Raw genomic sequence first — 21,953 nt, 5'->3', positions numbered from 1 at the left:
CCTCACTATCGCGGCCTCTCTTGTTGCGGAGCACAGGCTCCAGACGCACAGGCTCAGTAGTTGTGGCTCACGGGCCTAGTAGCTCCGCGGAATGTGGGATCCTCCCAGACCAGGGCTCGAACCCGCGTCCCCTGCATTAGGAGGCAGATTCTCAACCCCTGTGCCACCAGGGAAGCCCAGATTGGAGGATTTTAATAAAAACCACATGGTGTGATCCCTTCTGTAACTCTGACACAGAGAAAGGACTCACTGGACCCCAGGGCAAGGAGGACCCACCTAGAAGAGGGCAACAGCAGCAGGGGGGCCATCAGGATCTTTACGGTGATTATTAAGATCATTATGACCTCTCATCATGGGGCTGTAATGTACAGCTTGGTGACCATAGTTCATAATACTGTATTGCATATTGGAAAGTTGCTAAGAGAGATCTTAAAAGTTCTCATCACAGGAAAAATAAATTTGTAACCGTGTGTGCTGATGGATGTAACTCGACTTTCTGTTGCCATCTTTTCGTAATATATACAAATACTGATCAGTATGTTGTACACCTGAAACTAATGTTATATGTCAATTATGTCGCCATTTTAAAAAATAAAAAGAATACTAATTAAAAAAAAAAGAAATGACCTTTCAAGAAGGTGAGGTTTCCTTGAGAATCCACCAGCTGTAGATGATCCTCCAGTGATCTTTCAGTGGCTCCAGGCAGCCGTGGACACCAGGGGTTTCCTTCTCCTAAGCCATTGCCAGGGCTTGTGCTCCTTCCCCACTCCCTAGTGCAGCATCTCCCAAAGGTGCAGGAGGACTGAACATGTATATTCCGGGAGATTCACCATCTCCAGGGGGAGAGGCCCGAGAAGCCATATGTTTAGGAATCGTCCCAGGTGAGTTTTATGCTCAGGCAAGTGCGGGACCCCTGTCCTAATGCAGACCCCTGGGCCCATCAGCTGACAACACTGGGGCTCCTGGGCTCAACTTGCAAGGCTCACCCTCCAGGAGGCCTAGGAGGCTGCCTGGAGACAGAGGCCAAGAAGAGAGGCAGCGGGGGTGGGGCCTGAAGAACCACTGTCGCCTTCAAATCACAAGATGGGCACTTCCTGTCCCCCTTCCCTTGTGACTGGTAGAAGAGAAGGCACAAACAATAACCATGCTTTTAAGGCACTCGTAAGAACAGTCAACTGCTGCTCCCTGACTGACAGGCTGCGAGGTAACTAAGGCTCAATCAGGTTACCCCCTCTCAGGGAGGTTCAGATGAAAGAGGGGAAACTAGAGAGTAGGCAAACTCAAAACGATTTCTCTGGAAATTGAATACATTTCTGAAATGGAGACCCCAAGAGATTAGGATGTAATTATGAAATCATACCACCAGCTCCCAGGAGCTCTGTAGGACTTGGGACATTTTGAATAGTTGAGAGCATTCCTTCCACATGACCTCATCTGATCCTAACGACCCTACAAGTTGGTGGGACAAACTGGCCACGTCCCTTTTACTAATGAGGACAGGAGTACAGTGGTTCTGGGACTTAACAAGGTCACCTGGCTCTACAGGGACTCTGGGCCCAGGGACCTCACTGCAGCAGGATCACTGGTGAGATTTATTGCGTGATGAGAGGCTCTAAGGAGACAGTGAAGAAAGGAGCTGGTGTCTCCTGGCCTGAGGAGGACGCAATTTCTAAAACTTGGTCAGTTTTACTTCCAAACCTTCCTGAAGCAGCCAGGGTCGGGAAGGCACACCTGGCCAGTAGCCTCACACCATCAAAGGCCACTTTCCCTTGCTTCTGGGGACACACGTCTATAAGAGGAACCAAAGCACCAAAAGCCAGGAGGACTCTGACCTGGAGCTCCCTCCCTCACACACCTCATGATTCAGGTGCTTCCTCGGAATGCCCCAGATGATCTATCAAGGACAGAGTCCCCGCAGCATTCTCAAAGAGCAGTGTCAGAACTCAGCAGAGATTTCAAAGCAGGACTGTCTCTCTCCACAGCCTGTGTTCCTCCATGGTGGTACACTGCCTACTACACAACCGCCACCAGCAAGGGAATGGGTCTTTCCCATCACAGTTCCCAGTTCTCAAACGGCAGAGCCAAGCTACTTGGGCCCAGGCATTGGCCCAGAGGGGTCCAAAGCCCACTAATCTGATCAAAGGTCCCTGCTCCTTCAAGAGCCCCAAAGCCCCTGCTGGAGCTTGGTTGCAGAACTGCGGCCCTGACACTGAGGAAGCCCCGTGGTCCTCCCTGCGCTCATCTGACCTGAGGATAAGAGTTACACCATGGGGTTCTTATAGGGATTGTATGAGACAGTGAGACCCTAGCACTGCATGACCATAATAGGTGCCTGGTAGATACCAGTTCCTTTCCCTCCTATGGCTTTACCCAGAGGCTAAGAGTGAAGGAGTTTGATGGAGCCTCACAGATTCCCTCTAGAGGTCTCTAGGCTATGGTAAGCAAAATAATGGCTCCCCCAAGATGTTTACATTGTAATCCCCAGGTCCTATGGATATGTTAGGTTATGTAACAAGGGGGAATTAAGGTTGCAGATAGAATCAGAACTGCTCATGAGTTGACCTTGAGGTTGGGAGATTATGCTGGATTATCTGAGTGGGCCTAATGTAATCACAGGGTTTTTAAATGTGGAAGAGGGAGGCCGAAGGGTCAGAGTCAGAGATCTGAAAATGCTATACTGGGGCTTGAAGATGGAAAGGGGCATTAGCCAAGGAATGCAGGTGGCCTCTAGAAGCTGGAAAAGGTAAGGAAACAGCTTCTTCCCCAGAGCCTCCAGAAGGAATGCAGCTCTGCCAACACCTTGATTATAGCCCAGGGAGACCCACTGAAAACTTCTGACCTCCAGAGTTGTAAGAGAATTAATTTGCATTGTTTAAGGCTGCTAAGTTTGTGCTAACTTATTACAGCAGCAGTAGAAAGCACATTTTACAGATAGAAAAATTGAAGCTAAACATTTTGCCAAAGGTCACTGAGATATGACAGAGCTGGGCCTAGAACCTAGGTTTCTTCAATTATTATTTAATATTTTTGCCACTACGTCATACTATCTTCCACCACTTCCTATCTATAGCCTAGAATCTAGATACCTAGGAGTGAAATGCCATTTACTATGCATTCTACAAATATTTCAGGCCTAGTATGCATCAAGCGCTACGCAGCGCTCAGAGCGCTGTGGTGAAGAAGACACAGACCCTGCCCTCAGGGAGTGATGGTCCAGTGGGGAGACTCTCATACACAGCAGGGTGACAGGAGCTCTGATAAGAACCTAATCCAGCATGGGGATGCTTCCCAGATGGAGGCAGTAACCTCTACACTGAGATGGAAAAGCCAAACTGGTGTTCGTAAGGGGAAGAGTGTTGGGATTCTCCAACAGGAGAGGGAACAGAGTGTGTAGGGCTAAGGCAGGCAGGGAAGTAACAAGGTGCATTTGAATTTTGGCTCAAAACTTTTGGTACTGAGCATGACTGAAGCATAGAGAGTCAGTGGGGTGGGGGGATGTGGAGAGAGGGCTAGAGAGGTAAGCCAGGGAACAGAAGCAAACTTCAGTTACCCATCAGCCGAGAGGGAACCAGGGGGATCAGGGTCCCTGGCAGCCCCCAGCTCCACTCACCTGAGCCATCCGGAATGGCCCTGATAAAGGTGGGCAGCATCTTCACCGACGCTGTGGGGTTGGTGTCCTTCCCCAGGCCCTTTTGCATTTCAGCCTGGAACCGAGCCATGATGTCCAAAAGGGTCTCATCGGAGAGCCGCATGTGATACAGGAACCTGTCCACCTGGAACAGAGAGCTGAGTGATCAGGGTTGGCCGCTGGGGACACCTGTCCACCATTAAAGGCTGTAAATTCCCACTCCAGGCATGAAGCTGCCTTCCTGACTCGGGACAGCTTCTCGATGTGGATTCCCAAAGGCCCCTTGCCTGACCACTCATCAAGCTGGGGAGTTAGAACAGAATGGAATGGAAAGCCAGGGAGGTGGGGACTTATTCCTCTGAAAAACAAGCTCTGAGGAAAAACTGATTCCCCCATTTCTCTGATGGGACAATGGAGGGGCAAAAACGAAGAAGGATTCAATTTCTAATTCCCGGTTCAAGGACCTCACCATTGTCCTACCGCCTCTCTTCTGGAAAAGACTAGCTATAGCTTGAACCTCAAATTCCTAAACATGGAACCTTTCTTTTGTGCAATGGTAACAATATATATTCACACGTTTCCCCTTGTTTATGGGCCGCTAGGAAGAGCAGAGCTAAATTCAGTTTCCAAGTGCAACCTCTGAAGTCCGGTGCTTTAAATTTCCATTTTGTTTTTAACTGAGGTTGTTTTAACTAAGATGAAGTTTAATTTTTAAAGCCAGATCAAACTGCTATTGGAAATGAGAGCATGTCACTCAAGTAACCAGAAAACTGGGACAAAGGACCACTACCCCAGTGGAAGGAAGATATAAAAATTACTATTGCTGTGCACAGTCCATTTGAAGGCAGTAAGTCACATCATATTACCTTCCTCCCCGTGGTAACGCTAATCACTTGGTGGCGGCAGCCTAGATTCCCAGGGCTCGCTGGGATGGAGTACCAGGAGGAGGGACAGCGGCACAGGTGCCCTGTATTGCCACCCTGCTCTCTCTACTGAATAGCCTCTCTATTCATCCAGGTCACAAGTAGGCTTCATCTTGGCACATTCCTGCAGGAACTTCTCTCCCACACTTTTATCTAAGGCTAAGAACATTTGTTGCAGTATACAAAGTGCTTTCACGTATGTCACCTCACCTAACCTCCAAGACATCCACTGGAGGCAGTCAGGTAAGGCCAAATTATTGCTCCTAATTGAGAGATGGGGACTCCAAGGCTCAGAGCCATTAAGCAGCATTAGGAGAACCATAGGTAAGTGGCAGCCCTGGGACTATAATGCAGTCTCCATATTCCTCGCTCCATGGCTTGGTTTTGCTTCACAGCTTTGTGCAGGACCCACAAGCCCCACAGACAAGTTATACCAAAGTCCAGGGGTCACATGACCTTTATCATAAGACAGGTATGCAGTCATCAGCCAGCCCTAGAGGGCAAGCATCCCAGTTCAGTCCAGGGCCAGTATGGAGTCCTAAGCCAGTGAAGTGGTCCATGGCTCCAGGGGCTTGGGGGCCCAGCGAGAGGCCAGAAAACCATCAGAGAGCCATTAACAAGAGGACAATTGGGCTTTCAGCATATTTGAGAAGATAGGATGGAATCAGGTCATGCTTCATTAAGGGCTTTCTGTTCACCCCGAGTCTGTTTATGACTAATTGGTTGGCACAGCAACACACAAGGAGAAAACCGACAGAAGGGACGTGACCCAAGTAATTGGGGTTTGGGGAAGGGTGAGATGTACTACACGGAACCTAAACTTGCTTCTTTATCACCCCAAGGCCCTTCAGACAGTGCCCCTGAACGTACTGCTCATTTCTGCTCAGCCCCAGAGTATAAAGACCTCCTCCAGGTAACCCCATAGCATCATCCTTTGTATGTAAGTAGTGGTTTTGAGGCCCTTTGGGGGTAGTTTGCCAGCTGAAGTTTAACAGTCATTCAGAACTTTGGGTTACTACTCCTGTTTTTTCAGTAAGTTAAAGTTATGACAGACAAATGTCAACTTAGCGTCAGTTTCTTGTTTATTCTTTGTGTCTTCCACAGCACCTGGTACAGTAGTTAGAAGGGAAGAATGAAACATATGCTGGGACAAAAAGGCTGTATTTTAAATCCAAACAGGTGATTTGCGGCCTGTATAAGCAGGCCCACACGTTGCAGGCACCAAGGAAGGGTACTTGAGTTCAGAAAACCAAGCCCACTCTTGGAGTGACTCACAAACCATGTGACATCAGGTATCTTCTAAACAAAAGAGCCAACAAGCATCACATTTAACATATGAAGAGCAAATTCAAAACTGCAGGCTCAGAGCTGCTGAATTACAGGATGTGGGAGCACGAAAGCGCGAAGGGACTTTACAGATCACTTAGTCCAAAGATACTGTATTATGAATCCAGAGTCATAAAATGGTTCAACTCTTGAACCCAGTGATGTCACTTCTGGTAATCTATCCTTAGGAAACAATCCCAAATATGGAGAACATTAAATACACACCAATGTTTATCATAGCAATATTTTATTTGTTAAAAAAATGTTTATGAAAGTGGCTGAATGTCCAACAAGAGGGAAAAGGTTAAATTATGGCATATCCAACTTGACTGAATTTTAGGAAGATAATTATGGAGAAATGTACTTAACGTGGTTACGTTTTAACAGTAAGTGCACTATACAGATCCACAGTGGTAAACACAATATAACTGTAAAAACATCCACCGTGAAAAAAGACAACAAGGGCTTCCACGTGGCAAACGTGACAGTGTCTGTGAGAAGGGTGAGATTAAAGGTAACATTTTCACTTTTCGTAATGTTGACTTACTAAACTGTAAAAAGTACACAGGGAAAAACCTAACCAGTTCTTCTCTTATGAATGAACAATCTGCAGGTCAGTGACCAGACCCAGTCCAATGTTATCAATAGGTCAAATAATGTCACTACATCGAATTGGAAAAGATCTCCTCTCCTCTCCCCTCCCCGCTTTCCTTCCCCTCCCCCTTTCCTTTCTTTTTCTTTCTCTCTCTTCCTTCTTTCCTTCCTTTCTCTTTCACTTCCTTCTTTTCTTCTTCTTTCTTCCCCCCTTCCTTCCTGTTTTGTTTTGGCTTAGTTTTAATGTTGGTATAAGGAAATTTTTAAAAATTGTTCCAGGGTCTGAATAGTAATCCTCATAGGCACGTAGCACCCAGGATCTTGACAACTCTAGAAGCAGGAAGCACAGAAACTATGGAGGGGACTGGCTACCTGACCGGGACGGAGAAAGAGCCCGTGCCTTTTGACCAGGTGTGTTGTCACCATGAGGAGAAGTGAATGAGGTGGTGTTCTCAGAACCTATGACTCAACGCAGCAACTCATAAACTGGCCACCCTTGCTACCCCAGACACCTGCTGGCTCACTCATCAAGGTGGCTGGAAAGTGCTCCTGACTATCCCTGCTCAGCTCACGCTTAGCTATCTTGCCTTCCCCTGGGAGAGAGAGAGGGGGGTCAACCCCAGGCCTTGACAAACGCTGACCCTCCTCCCAGAAGGACCTGGAACAGATCAGTGGAGGCTGCAATCCCACCTCCTGGGCCTGCACCTGCGCTGGTGGACAAACATGTCTAGCCTGATTCTTGGGTGTAACTAAAGGTTAACCACCACAAAGGGGCCCAAGGAAACGAAACTAATTTGCTAGAACTAGAGGTATAAAGGTCCAAAGACTCCCCTTGAGGGCTGGAGAGACACCATGCAGGTTACATCTTTACTAAGAGGTTGTAACAGAAAATGAATTCTTAAGCAGTACTGTAGGACTTTTCCATCTCCTTAAGAAGCTAGTAGAGAGCTCTCTGAATCTAATCAATAAATGAAAATTAAGATAACTGACTGATTTACAATATTTTAAGATTTGCTATAACCTGCAACCCAACTCCCTAATGAACAGAATGTAGTGGGAGGTTATCCCACCCAGCACAGGAGGGCTGTCAGGTGCCATGCTTTCTTTCTTTCAGTTTGAAAAGCCAGGAGGCATCATGACACAATGGAAAGAATGCTGAAGGAGGATTCAGAGGTTTGGGTTTAATCCTCACTCCACTTTAAATACCTGGGTAATCTTGGCTAAATCCACCTGCTGGGAGGACTTCTGTTATCTATAAATTGAGAGATGCTCGTGCCCAGAGCCCTGCCACTGGCAGCTGGTGTGGGTAGAGGGGCAGGCTGGGCTCATTCTAGGCTGCCAGGAGAGAATGCTGGTGGCTGGCCCCCATTTGAGCCTTGGCAACTTTTAACCAGCCGACCTTGGAATCAATTTTGTAGACAGGTTTCTTGTGCAAAGTGGCAAAATAATGCACATCATTAAGAGCACACCACTGGCCAACAGCACGTGCCAACAATATATATTTTGAATATTGTACGTAAAAACTCACACCCCTCTTGGTATCCATATTTATATCCTTCCAAGCATGTGAAGAATCATGTGAATTACTTTAATGAGTTCTCAAATTTTCTTTAAAATTGACTCTTCTTTGTAGCCTTTCCCCCAAACATTCCTCACATCAAACACAATTGTCTTCAAGCTTTCTAAAGACTTTCTCCTCATCCCCTTCCCATCTGGTATCTGAAGTCCGAGTGAAATTGAAGGCTCAGGACAGTATGCAATGTGCAGCCCATGGGAGATTTACTTCCTCTTCCCCTCTGTGAGTTTTTACTGCCTCTGTGCACCCTGTACCTTTTCTAATAAGCTCTCTTAAATCTCTTCACATGTAGGCATGGGATCAATTAACTCTGTCAGGGAAGACTGGACCAGATATCTCTCAGCTCTGTGAGTCCTTACCTTCTTGATCTGATCCTCCTTCAGCTTGGTGAAGTAAAATGCCATCAAGTGTACCGCAAACATTCTCCCCAAGTTTGGTTTCTCCTAAGGTGAGCAGATATTTCCGTGCAGCATTCACTCCCACGTCTCTGGAGCGCTGCCCACTTCCAGTCCAGGCTAGATCCCTCCGGGGAACTAGGTGCTACAGATTAAATACTTCCAGGCTGCTTAGTTAAACGATTAAACTTTGCCCCCTGTCTCTGGTCCCTCCCTCCAGCACACACTTGATTGTCTAATAGGAGGCTCAGGATGGTAGCTGAGGGTTGGTGGAGGGTAGGCAGGGGACGGGTTGCTTGACTCTTTGAGAATTGGGTCCCACAAAATCTCGTTGCTAAGCAACACTCTCAAGCTAATGTCCCACCAAGCCCACTCAGCCGAGGAAAATCTTCTGAGAAGTTGGGCGTTAAACAAAGCCAACTCTCAACCAGCTGAGCTGCTCTGCAAATGTCTAGTCTCAGGCTTTTCTCTTTAGTCCTTTTCTTCTCAGCACAGGAATATAACTCCTAACTCTCTGCTCCTCAAGAGCACTATCTTAATTAAGACTAAGTATTGCCCTGGTCAGAGAGGTTTCAAGAATGTTGGGGCATGGCTTCCCTGGTGGCGCAGTGGTTGAGAGTCCGCCTGCCGATGCAGGGGACACGGGTTCATGCCCTGAGCCGGGAAGATCCCACATGCCGCGGAGCGGCTGGGCCCGTAGGCAATGGCCGCTGAGCCTGCGCGTCCGGAGCCTGTGCTCCGCAACGGGATAGGCCACAACAGTGAGAGGCCCACGTACCCCCCCCCCCAAAAAAAAAGAATGTTGGGGCAAATTCCTTAATTTGTGACCAATCAAATCTCTTAGCTTACAGCCACTGGTAATGGAAAAAAATCAATAAAGGTTTATCTACTCACAGTGGTAAGCCAGAAAACCAGAAAACCTTGATATCCCAGCTAATGAACCAGAAAAAAATTATCCATGAGAAAGAATGAAGTCACCCGTACTCACTGGGAAGCTGCTGCTGGAGAGAAAAACTGAAGTCACAGACGGGAAATGTCTCAGACCACCAGGATATTTGGTTCACTCACTTATCTCCCTCCATCATACTTGATGTGAGAAGGACCCAGAAAGGGGTCAACGTATGGGTACAACAGACTTTGCACTCTTCCCGCAGTCATTGGTCAGCCGATGAAATCAACAACAACAACGATGCTGTTAACAACAGCTGCTAACATGGATAGAGCACTTACTATTTCCATTTTATAAATGAGAAAAATTGAGGCCCAGAAAGGTTAATTTGCTCAAAATCACAAAGCCTGTAAATAGTACAGTGAGGAATGAAACCCAGGAGTTTCATTTCAGTGCACAGCTCTTAAACAATACATAATATTGCCTTTTTTCCTTTCCCATGCAATAGATACTCAGTTAATAGCTACTACTAGCAGCAGCATTCTGTGGGGTATTGTCAAGAATTCCAAACACAGTTAACCCTTGAACGACACAGGTTTGAACTGCATGGGTCCACTTACATAAGGATCCTTTTCAATAGTAAATAATACAGTACTACATGATCCAGGGTTGGCTGAATCCGCCTGTAGATGTGGAATCACAGATACGGGGGAACCACTTGTACAGAGGGCCGGCTATTAATTATAAGTAAATTTTTGACTGTGTGGAAGGTCCAGCGTCCCTAACCTCTGAGTTGTTCAAGGGTCAATAGTACTTGGAAAACTAAACACACAGATATCACTTCAATAGGATCTTCCCAGTGGGGGAAAATGGCAAATGAAGAAATTCCTGACCATAACATCCCAAATACTAATCAAATGCTTACTAAAATTAGCAACTGATCTGATGTTAATGAAGGTCAGCTGGGCACCCCAGTGTTTCTCTGCTCCTATAGGCACCTGCTCTACAATACAAACGGAAAAAAAAATGACTTTTCCTGGTCAATTTAGCGGCCTCGACTTTGTTTGCTTTGCAACTGCATAATCTCATTTATCAAGACAATTGCCAGACAATTGCCTGGCGAGAACCTTCAACAGCTGCCTCTTCAGGAGCCAATGATTCTCCAATCAGTGCTCTTTATCCATCCATCATGTGGATGAGCCACTGGAAGTCTAGCCTAAGCCCAGGGTGTTTGATTAAAACTACTCACGTGCTGGGCTCCCCTGGTGGCGCAGTGGTTGAGAGTCCGCCTGCCGCTGCAGGGGACGCGGGTTCGTGCCCCGGTCCGGGAGGATCCCACATGCCGCGGAGCGGCTGGGCCCGTGAGCCATGGCCGCTGAGCCTGCGAGTCCGGAGTCTGTGCTCTGCAACGGGAGAGGCCACAACAGTGAGAGGCCCGCGTACAGCATAAAAAGAAAAAAAAAAACTACTCAGATGCTTTTCTCAGACTGATATAAAACCATCTCCCAGAATGAGAAACACTATCCTTTTCAGTGTGTTTACCCCTCAGACTATGAACTCTTCTAGCTCCTTTACTTTGTCGTTTCTACAAACAACCAAAGGCTAATCTTTAGTTGTTGACACTATTCAATTCCTCATGTGGAACTGGTATTCTGAAACAGACGTGCCGTCCCTGAGTCTGCACTGGATAACATCCTGGGCAGGTCACCCGCCTACAGGTGATAACAATATTGTCTTAATTCCTTCATTTAAAAAGTAACCTCAGGTGCAGTACGGCACCAAGGTCATTGACTTATTCAACATAGGGATAAGGGGTTACAATGGCTCATGGACAAAAGGACACAAAGTTATAACCAAAGATCTCTGCAATCTAGTGGTTGCTTTTATGTGCCAGATAGGCAGCTTTGGGGATTTTAATTAGGCAAATGACACCAGAGGATTTTCAGCTATTACATCATTCCACTTTTTAATCTAAGCACATTAGCATCTACATTCCAGGTCTGAGCTAGCTGACTAAACCAAGAAGCTTAATGATTATAAAAATTACATGTATTTGAAGTCATCTAGCTCGGCCCCCTCACTTTAGAAAGACAAAATAATTAGATTATTTTACCATTCCTCATCTGATTATTTCAGTTCAACCAATGGAATTTTTCACCCTTACTAAAGCTCTATGTAGCTATTCAACGATATACAAGTCTTATAAGCACTTAGATTCTGCTTAAGAACATCATTTGAGGGTTAGGGCTGCTAAGTGACATTTTAGTTCAAACGTATTACCTGTCTGGCCCAAACCTTCCATGTAAGAAGGAACTCTCTCACACCTATACACATTTCTGTTTCCACAGAGCTGGCCCTTATGGGAAGACCTAAAGACAATATCTGCTTTCCTTTTAGTATTGAGCACAGTAGAAGGACAAGAAGAGCAACACAATTTACCTATTATTTAGTAAACACTTGTATTGATACAATGTTTACTAGGTGTTTTACAATATTAATTCCCACCACAACTATCATTCTCTCCATTTTACAGATAGAGAAACTGAGGCAAAGATCCCAAGTGGTACATGGTAGAATAGATATTTGAATGCAGGCAGTGTGGCTTCAGAGTCCATGCTTACCCACTGTGCTACACTGGCTCTCATTAACCTGGAAGCAAAGCACAGGGGAAATACAGAATCTAAGCTAGGGAAACCTAAGCTAGGGAAATACAGGACCTAAGGCCAGTGGAAAGTGCACAGGCCCTGACTTCCCACTTTGGCTCTGCCCTGAGTGAAGACAAAGGCTCCAAGTTCATATTTGTAAAGGGTTCATAGCTCCATTGTGGTCATTTGCAGAATAAAAGTAAATGAGATCACATAAGAGAAGCCATGCATCCCATAGTGGGCACACTAAAAGCATCTCTTTAATCTAAGCCTTCATCTAGTTCAGTACCCCTTCTTAAAATTGCTATTTCATCTCATCCCATTTAATCCCTTAGGATAAAAAAAATGCATGCAGCCCTTTCAGTACATTCAGTAAAACATAAAATATATACTACTTATATATGGAATCTGAAAAATAAATTAGTGAATATAACAAAAAAGAAACAGACTCGCAGATATAGAGAATAAACTAGTGGTTACCAGTGGGGAGAGGGAAGGGAGGAGGGGCAAGATAGGGGTGGGGGAGTAAAAGGTACAGACTACTATGTATGAAATAAATGAGCTACAAGGATATACTGTACAACACAGGGAATGTAGCCAATATTTTATAAAAACTACAAGTGGAATATAACCTTTAAAAATTGTGAATCACTAGGTTGTACACCTGAAATGTATATAATATTGTGCATCAACTATACCTCAATAATAAGCAAATAAATAAACTTGAATAAACTTTTTAAAAAACCATAACTGTAAACCATTAGAAGGTACCAGTTCCATTTATTGGAATTATAGAAACAATTAGGAATTTTATAAATATTTTATTCCTGTTACTAAAGAAAACAGATCTTGAATTCTGTCCCCTATTTTTTTAATGATATGTCCAAAGTTAAGTTGTCCATAATATAAAACAGTCTGCCCTGCTGGTATTCCACATGCTGCAAAAGAATAAGAAAGAGAGTGTGTGAAAGAGCAAACTGCCATAAAAGAAAGTCAAAGTAGAAACTTTCAAACCCTGCCAGCAGTTACAGTTACTATGGTGTTGCCATGGGAGCAACCACAAATGAAGCAGAAATGTTAACTTCAGCAAGTTTCAAAAGAATACTACTGATAGTTTTTTATAGGTTTATTCCTGACCCAAGAGCAGTCAGGGAATGCTCATGAAGAAATGAGCATGTATGTTAACTACAGTTCAGTAAAAATCAATTAATTAATTAATCTTTAATCATTTAAAAAATGGGTGCATATTATTCTGTATGTAAATAATACCTAAATAAATTTGATATTTTTTAAAGGGGGGAAAAAAGACATCAACTGCACACAATTATTTTTTATCACAACTGTACATTAAGAGCTGTATTTGCAAAATACATAAGTGTGGCATAAACCCACAAGGACAAGAGAGCTTAACATAATTTTGGAAGACAGAAAGCTGACAGAGAAGTAACAGCTTAGCAGAGGAAACACTGACACCTCAGTGCCTGCAGAGAGTGACTGCACCAAGAAACGAGCAATGACATCTGTAACTCTAGAAATGCTCAGGAATTGAAGGCCTTGATACTTCAGAAAAGCAAGAGGCTGAAAAAAAAAAAAAGATTGGCTAAAAGTGTATATAAAAAGCTTTCAGCTTTCAAGTCTGCAGATACAGAGGGCCGAATGCATACTGGAATTAGACAATCAGGTAAATGAAGAGCGGATGGCAGGAGGTTGTTTTCTCTCTGCTAGAGTGGGAGGCCACAGACAAGTGAGTAGAGAAGGCTAGAATGATCCAGGTTCTGGATTAGAGTTGACGCCATCAGTATAAACTCATGATTAGCTTAATATAAATACAGATGGTTAGATATACTGTATATATACACACACACAATATATATATATATACATAAATACTTGTAGATATGTATATGTACATAAGTTGGCATACTCATATATATTTCCTTGCTCTGCAAGCTGAGAGACCCTGGAAGCAATGATACCCAGCAGCAACAAGAATACCTAGCACTCAGATCTTGGTTTCTAGTATCATTCTCCACACCCCCACGGCAAAAAAAAAAAGAACCAGGGCTCCTTGGAGAAATGTCTGATTCTAGAACTAGGCAGAGTATATACAAGATGGGTCTTGAGCATCTTGTAGTGCCAAAAAAAATAAGAATGCTAAAAAAACGAAACACAGTAACAACAACAAAAACAAATGATGAGGATATATCAAAGGGACACAAGACCAACTGAAAGAGTTTGCAGTAACCAAAGCTAGAACAATTTGAGCAACAAGATGAAGTATTACTGTATTATAACCCAAAGTATAAATTAAATACCCAATAACTAAACAAATAAATACCCATCAAGCCATACTAATATAAATAAATTGAATGAATAAATAAATATGGGAGAAAAGACAAATTTCCCACGCAGAATAACTCCCAATAATTTATGTAGATATCCCCCCACCTCCAAGGAGGTGGAGCATACACCCCTCACTCCTGAAGTGTGGGCTGTGCATAGCGACTGCTTTCCAAAGCATACGGCATGGAAAGGCGGTGGGGAGGGGTCGGGGAGAGTACTTTACAGTGGAGAAACCTGATAAACACTACGTCAGCCAGATGATCAAGGTTAACATCAACAGGGAGGTCATGTTGATAGTATGTACCTTTGATATGGTGTGATAAGAAAGAACAGCACTTTACCTCTGTGGTCTTCCTCTCAAAACCCATAACTCCAGTCTAATCCTAAGAAAAACATCAGACAAATCCCAATTGAGGGACATTCTGTAGAATACGTGACTAGTCCTCCTCAAAGCTGTCAAAGCCATCAAAAGCAAGGAAAGCGGGGCTTCCCTGGTGGCGCAGTGGTTGAGAGTCCGCCTGCCGATGCAGGGGACACGGGTTCATGCCCCAGTCCGGGAAGATCCCACATGCTGCAGAGCAACTAAGCCCATGCGCCACAACTACTGAGCCTGCGTGCTAAGAGCCCGTGCTCCATGACAAGAGAAGCCACCGTAACGAGAAGTCCGCGCACCTCAGGGAAGAGTAGCCCCCACTCACCACAACTAGAGAAAGCCCACACACAGCAACGAAAACCCGTTGCAGCCAAAAATAAATAAATAAAATAAATTTATTTTAAAAAAACAACAGTATGGTACTGGCATATATATAGTACCATATATATAGTCAGCTAATTTTTGACAAGGGTGCCAAGAATACACAATGGGGAAAGGACAGTTTCTTCAATAAATGGTGCTAGGAAAACTAGATATCCACATGCAAAAGAATGAAACTTACCCCTACAACATTCACAAAAATTAACTCAAAATCAATCAAAGATTCAAATGTAAGACCTGAAGCCATAAAACTCCCAGAAGAAAACACAGGGGAAAAGATCCTTGACATTGGTCCAGGAAGTGATTTCCTAGATAAGTCACCAAAACACAGGAAACAAAAACTAAAATAAATAAGTGGGACTACATTAAACTAAAGAGCTTCTGCATAGCAAAGGAAACCATCAATAAATTGAATAGACAATCTACAGAATGGGAGAATTCGTAAACCATATATCTGATAAAGGTCTAATATCCAAAATATATAAAGAACTCATACAACTCAACAGCAAAAAAAGAAAATAATCCAATTAAAAATGGGCAAAGGACCTGAATAGATATTTTTCCAAAGAAGACATACAAATGGCTAACAAATATATGAAAAGATGGTCAACATCACTAATCATCAGGGATATGCAAATCAAAACCACAGTGAGATTTCACTTCACACCTGTTAGGATGGCTTTTATCAAGAAGACAAGAGATAACAACATTGGTGAGGATATGGAGAAAAGGAGACCCTTGTGCACAGTTGGTGGGATTATAAATTGAGTTGACCTTTATGGAAAACAGTATGGCAGTTCCTCAAAAAATTAAAAATTGAAGTACCATATGATCCAACAATCCCACTCCTGGGTATACATCCAAAGGAACTGAAATCAGTATCTCAAAGCAGTATCTGCATACCCATGTTCATTGCATCTTTATTCACAATAGTCGAGATATGGAAACAACCTACGTGTCAACAGCTGAATGGATAAAGAAGATGTGTCTATATATATATATATACAATGGAATATTATTTAGCCATGAGAAAGAAGGAAATCCTGCCATTTGGAACAACACAGATGGACTTTAAAGGCATTATGCTAAGTGAGGTAAATCAGAGAAGGACAAATACTGTATGATCTCACTTATATGTGGAATCTAAGAAAACTGAACTTGTAAAAACAGAGAGTGGAACACAGTTACCAAGGGCTGGGGATGGGGGAATTGGGGCGATACTAAAGGTACAAACTTGTAACTAGTAAATAAATAAGTTCTGGAGAGCTAAGGTACAATATAGTGATTATAGTCAATAATACTGTATTATAAACTTTAAAGTTACTAAGAGACTAAATCTTACCTACTGTTAACATAAAAAGAAATGATAAATATGTGACATGATAAAGGTATTAGCTAATGCTCCTGAAGTAATATTACAATATATAAACACACTGCATACCTTAAAATTACAGTGTTATATGTCAATTATTTCTCAATTTTAAAAAAAGCCAGCTTACGATCCAATCAACCTATATCAAAACCCAAAAGCCTTACCCTTGTAAACAGAGCTTCCTATTAGCTTAATTCCTCACTTTTTTTTTTTTGACCACACTGCAAGGCATGTGGGATCTTAGTTCCCCAACCAGGGATTGAACCTGTGCCCCCTGCAGTGGAAGCATGGAGTCTTAACCACTGGACCACCAGGGAAGTCCCATAATTCCTCACTTTTAAATATGAACATAGCCAAAGACTACTAGACACTAAAGAAAAGTTTCCAGTGGTAAAAGCAAAAACCAAGCAAGAAAAAAAAAAAAAGTAGGAAACAGAAAAGAACTTAAAACAAAAACTATAATATCTTTAGGGAAATAAGATATTTATTGTATCCATGAAACAAGAACAAGAGGATAACTACAAACAAGGGTGGGAGCAGGGGGGAGGGAGAGGAACTATATGACACTTAAAAAAAAAAAATTCAGTACTTTTTTCCTAGCAAGAGTTTTAAGCTCAAAAAGAGAAATTTAACTTTGAGTCATAACTGATAAAAAAACTTAAATGAATCTATAGGGAACGTCCTAATAAAACTTCTGGGAATAATTTAAAGGTGTATTCTCTAAGGCATTTTCCAATATTTTTTGATTGTATTAAACATTCATATTCTCTGGTTACATTTTACAGCACTCTTAATTAGCTTTGAGTGGTTTAAATTCCACTAATAAGATAATGGCCTCTGAGAAATACATACAGTTGTACTAGGATTGTCTGTAAATGAATAAGGATAATACACACATGCATACTTTGTAAACTTTGCTGTAACAATACAATATGATGTATTAAGTTGGTAAGGGAAGAAGAGCATTAGCTGAGGAAAATAAGAGAGGCTAAAAAGTTTTAAGATCAAGGCAAGATTTATAGTTAAAAGAATATGTGAAAATATGTGAGTTCTAATATTACTAAAAACAGGAGTCAGAATTGATAATTCAGCTGGAAATCATTTATGTGAATTTGCACATATAATTGAGTAAAAAGTCACAGTATATGGACCAGATGGTGACAAAATTAAATCACTGTGCAGAACTTAGGAGACTAAATCATGGGAGGTTTTTCTTCTATCATCTCAGGGTAGACTCTTCTAGTGGCTGAAAGCTCCCAAGAAAAGGCCAGAGCTGAAAGCATCTACTTTCTGAGAACTCAGGACTGCCAGCTGTTAGAATGTCAATATTCTCAAAGGAACCCTCCTACACTGTTGGTAGGAATGTAAATTGGTACAGCCACTATGGAGAACAGTATGGAGGTTCCTTAAAAAACTATAAACAGAATTACCATATGATCCAGGGATCCCACTCTGGGGCATATATCTGGATAAAACTATAATTTGAAAAGATACATGCACCCCAATGTTTGTTGCATCACTGTTTACAATAGTCAAGACATGGAAGTAACCTAAGTGTCCACTGACAGATGAATGGATGAAGAAGATGTGGTAAATACATACAATGGAATATTACTCAGCCATAAAAAAGAATGAATGCCATTTGCAGCAACATGGATGGACCTAGAGATTATCATACTAAGTGAAGTAAGCCAGAGAAAGACAAATCATATGATATCGCTTATATGTAGAATCTAAAAAAAAATGTTACAAATGCACTTAAGTACGAAACAGAAATAGATCCACAGACATAGAAAACAAACTTATGGTTACCAAAGGGGAAAGGAGGGGGGGAGGGATAAATTGGAGTTTGGGATTAACATATACACACTACTATATACAAAATAGATAACCAACAAGGATCTACTGTATAGCATAAGGAACTATACTCGATATTTTATAATAACCTATAAGGGAAATGAATCTGAAAAAGAACATACACAGGCACACACACATATATATACATAACTGAATCACTCTGCTGTACACCTGAAACTAACAAAACATTGTAAATCAACTATACTTCAATTAAAAAAAAATGAGAGAATGCTAACATTCTCATAATAAGCAACAATAGTCTTACCTTCTTTCTCACACATTGCCATACTCCCCTTTATTCTTCTGAATTCTCTCTTTCTTTTCAAATGTGTATCTGAATCTCTTCTCAGATGTAGACATTACACTGTTTATTGTTACTCCTCTTATTTTCAAAATGAAAAAAGGAACTATCAAATAATGAGCTCTAAGAAATGAAAACTAACATAGAGAAAATTAAATTTTCAATAGGTTAGAAGATAAAGTTGGAGAAATTACCTAGAAAGTAGCAGAAAAGTCATGAGTATAATTTTAAAATACTGATTTAACAACCACAAAAAGGAATAATAGATATATCAAAAGAGAAATGGAGAAAAGGAATGATTTAAGGAGTGATTTAAGAAAGCTAAATCCTCACCTACTATAACAGGAAATCAGTAGCTAATGCTTTAAAATGATGACTCAAGAGACAGTAGATGTATATTATGCAGTCAATGAGGTAAGTATTAGAAGAAATAGATAATAGAGTTGAAAATGCTTGTTTCTGGTTTTTAAAGCTATGTATATATCCCTTTGACAAAAATTAATTTTTAAAACACGGCTTAAGCTTACTTAGCTTATGTATATAGAGTTAGAGGTAAGTTAATGTGCAGAAGTGTGGCTTAGGGGAAAGTTCTTATTTCCAAATGAGCTTTGTTTTGAATTTATATTATATACTACTTTTAATTACATGTGATCAACATCTATTTATCAGTTTTTAAAGAATAACAATGAGTGATAAACATGCTGAGAAAATGAAAATGCAGCTGTTAAGAGGAAAGAATAAGTCAATTTGTGCACATTACAAATGACTTAAGGAACTTTTAAAAATATATATGATCTCAACCTAATTACAAGCACTTGAAAAAAAACGATCTCCCAGCAGGGAATTATCAATTTCACTGCACTTTACAGGTGCCTCAAATAGCAGTTCAAAGTAGTCACTGACGGGAATAGAGACACAGACCTACCAGAGAATGGACTTGACACGGGGACGGGGAAGGGTAAGCTGGCACGAAGTGAGAGAGTGGCATGTACATATATACACTACCAAATGTAAAATAGCTAGCTAAAGGGAAGCAGCCGCACAGCACAGGGAGATCAGCTCGGTGCTTTGTGACCACCTAGAGGGGTGGGATAGGGAGGGTGGGTGGGAGGGAGGGAGATGCAAGAGGGAAGAGATATGGGGATATATGTATAACTGATTCACTTTGTTATAAAGCAGAAACTTAACACACCATTGTAAAGCAATTATACTCCAATAAAGATGTTAAAACAACAACAACAACAAAGTAGTCACTGAGGTTACAAGCCTTTCCCAAGCCTCTATAAGCACCAAGGGCTTTTCAAAGGCCTGGACTGGTTAAGGAGCACATGATACTGAATCTCTGGGCAGATTCTAAGAGTGTAGCTTTAAAGGACTTCAAAACGCCTCCTCAACCCAAATTTGCCAAAAGTAGCTTCTTCAATTGTTTTCAAAACCTGATCCTACTTCAAAAGCTTTTTTCCCCTTCTCTGGCATCTTTCTGCCCATTAAGACAACTACTGTTTATCGTCTCTGTTGGAATTGTCCTACTATGTTGAGTGACAGACTTTTAGATAATAGTGCTCAGAAGCATGTTTAGAAACACTGTTATCTCTGTTCAAGTTTATGTATTTTACAACTTTTGAAAATAGAGTAGGGAAACAGCCTAATTCATTTATCCATTTGCTTCTCTTATCAAACCACAACTTTTCATTATATCTTCATAGGTTTGTTTTCAGTTGGACACACAAAGAATGACTGCATCATAATTACAGACTCCCAGGTCTGAGGTATAAGAATTTTTGGTGATTTGTGATGACAGTTTTGTTTGTGATTCACAATAAGTCATTTTTCAAAAGACCCAATTCCATTTTGTATACTCACACTCGTCCATAAACAATGTACAAAGCATTACAAGTCATTGGTTATTATTGTTAACCATTTATGTACTAACCACATTTTACTAAATTACCCAGATCTGTACTGATGGAACTGAGGTCGGCATCTAAGCCTCAGTCCATACCCAATGCTGATGTTCAGCTGAATCCACAATAGTCCAAGGAGGGTTTTCAGGCAAGTATTTCAAAACCTGTTAGAAAACTGCAAGAAAAAAAAGTTTTGGAAAGATTGAAAACATGACCTTAGTGAAATGCATGCCTTGAACTTAGCTTGCCCCATAAGCCCACAAAGAAAGATAAGTGACATGTCAAACTTGTAGCAGAGAAGGAAGACCTGATTTCACAGTGACAATTTTAAACACACTAGAGTTATTCACAGCCATTCCAATTATATCTTTCCTGTTTTGTTTCACCTGATGTCATCTTTCTTTTAATCTCTTCTTCTGCCTAACCACAGAGCTCTCCCTCCCCCACAAAGACGGGAAAGGTGAAAAGTAAACTATCACTAGTATTTATAAACACTCTGTAGCTCAATGTTCAAGCAGCCCTCCTCTGACAGCACCCCACCCCCACTCCTCTTATCTGAGGCTTCACTAACAATTAACTTGCAAGTGTCTTGCCTAAGTGTCTTCTCTGACTTACCAACTCTAGCTTCTAAACTGGAGAAAGTGAGAGAATTAATAACCCTCTAAGGGCTTCCCCTGGTGGCACAGTGGTTAAGAATCCGCCTGCCAATGCAGGGGACATGGGTTTGAGCCCTGGTCCGGGAAGGTCCCACATGCCGCGGAGCAACTAAGCCCGTGCGCCACAACTACTGAAGCCCGCGCTCCTAGAGCCCGTGCTCCGCAACAAGAGAAGCCACTGCAGTGAGAAGCCCGCGCACTGCAACGAAGAGTAGCCCCCGCTCGCCGCCAACCAGAGAAAGCCTGCGAGCAGCAATGAAGACCTGATGCAGCCAAAAATAAAATAACTTTATGAAAAATAAAAAATAACCCTCTTAAGTGACGTATCTCATCACGTAAATACAAGACCAACCCCCCATTATCCAGTTCAGTTCATGGGTATTTCTTGAGTCCATCTGGGCAAGAATAGACTATGTCTGCCATGACGTTAAGTCACAGCGGAAAGCAAGTCCTAGAAGTTAAAGTTGCTCAAACGCAAAATATCAAAAGAAATATGCCCTTCCAGGCATTTCACTATTGATTATCCACAAGTAAGGGAGATATACAGTCAGTGCTGCCTGTTCAGCCTTCATTTTCATGAAGGCAAAGGTTAGAAGAATAAAGACTGCTATCAATTAAATATCATCTGAACTCTGAACTACTGAAGAAAAAGTCAGAGAGATGACTAACTGTAAACTTGGCTACTCCTTGACCCAACTACAACCAGGTCAGTTTAATCCCTAGTCTGAAGTCAGCCTCGATTTAGCAGTTGCTCAAGAAATTAGTTTAGTTCTTCGAATGACCTAAGAGC

The 21,953-nt window shown here is 42.1% G+C and overlaps 1 protein-coding gene across 1 annotated transcript in view; it reads right to left on the bottom strand.

Annotated features, from left to right (window-relative positions):
• HKDC1 (hexokinase domain containing 1) overlaps positions 1-8,750 on the bottom strand; it is a 38,947-nt gene extending 30,197 nt beyond the window's left edge. Inside the window, exons 1-2 of the mRNA XM_032608729.1 lie at positions 8,407-8,750; positions 3,611-3,773 (exon numbers count right to left, since the gene is read on the bottom strand). Coding sequence (XP_032464620.1) covers positions 3,611-3,773; positions 8,407-8,469 — 226 coding nt within the window. The 5' untranslated portion in view covers positions 8,470-8,750. The remainder of the gene's footprint in view (positions 1-3,610; positions 3,774-8,406) is intronic.
• Positions 8,751-21,953: the final 13,203 nt, after the last annotated feature.

This window comes from Phocoena sinus, chromosome 16 (assembly GCF_008692025.1).
Source record: "Phocoena sinus isolate mPhoSin1 chromosome 16, mPhoSin1.pri, whole genome shotgun sequence".
NCBI classification, from domain to species: Eukaryota; Metazoa; Chordata; class Mammalia; order Artiodactyla; family Phocoenidae; genus Phocoena; species Phocoena sinus.
The sequence above is the reverse complement of the archived record's forward strand: the minus strand, read 5'-3'. Positions and strand labels throughout refer to the sequence as shown.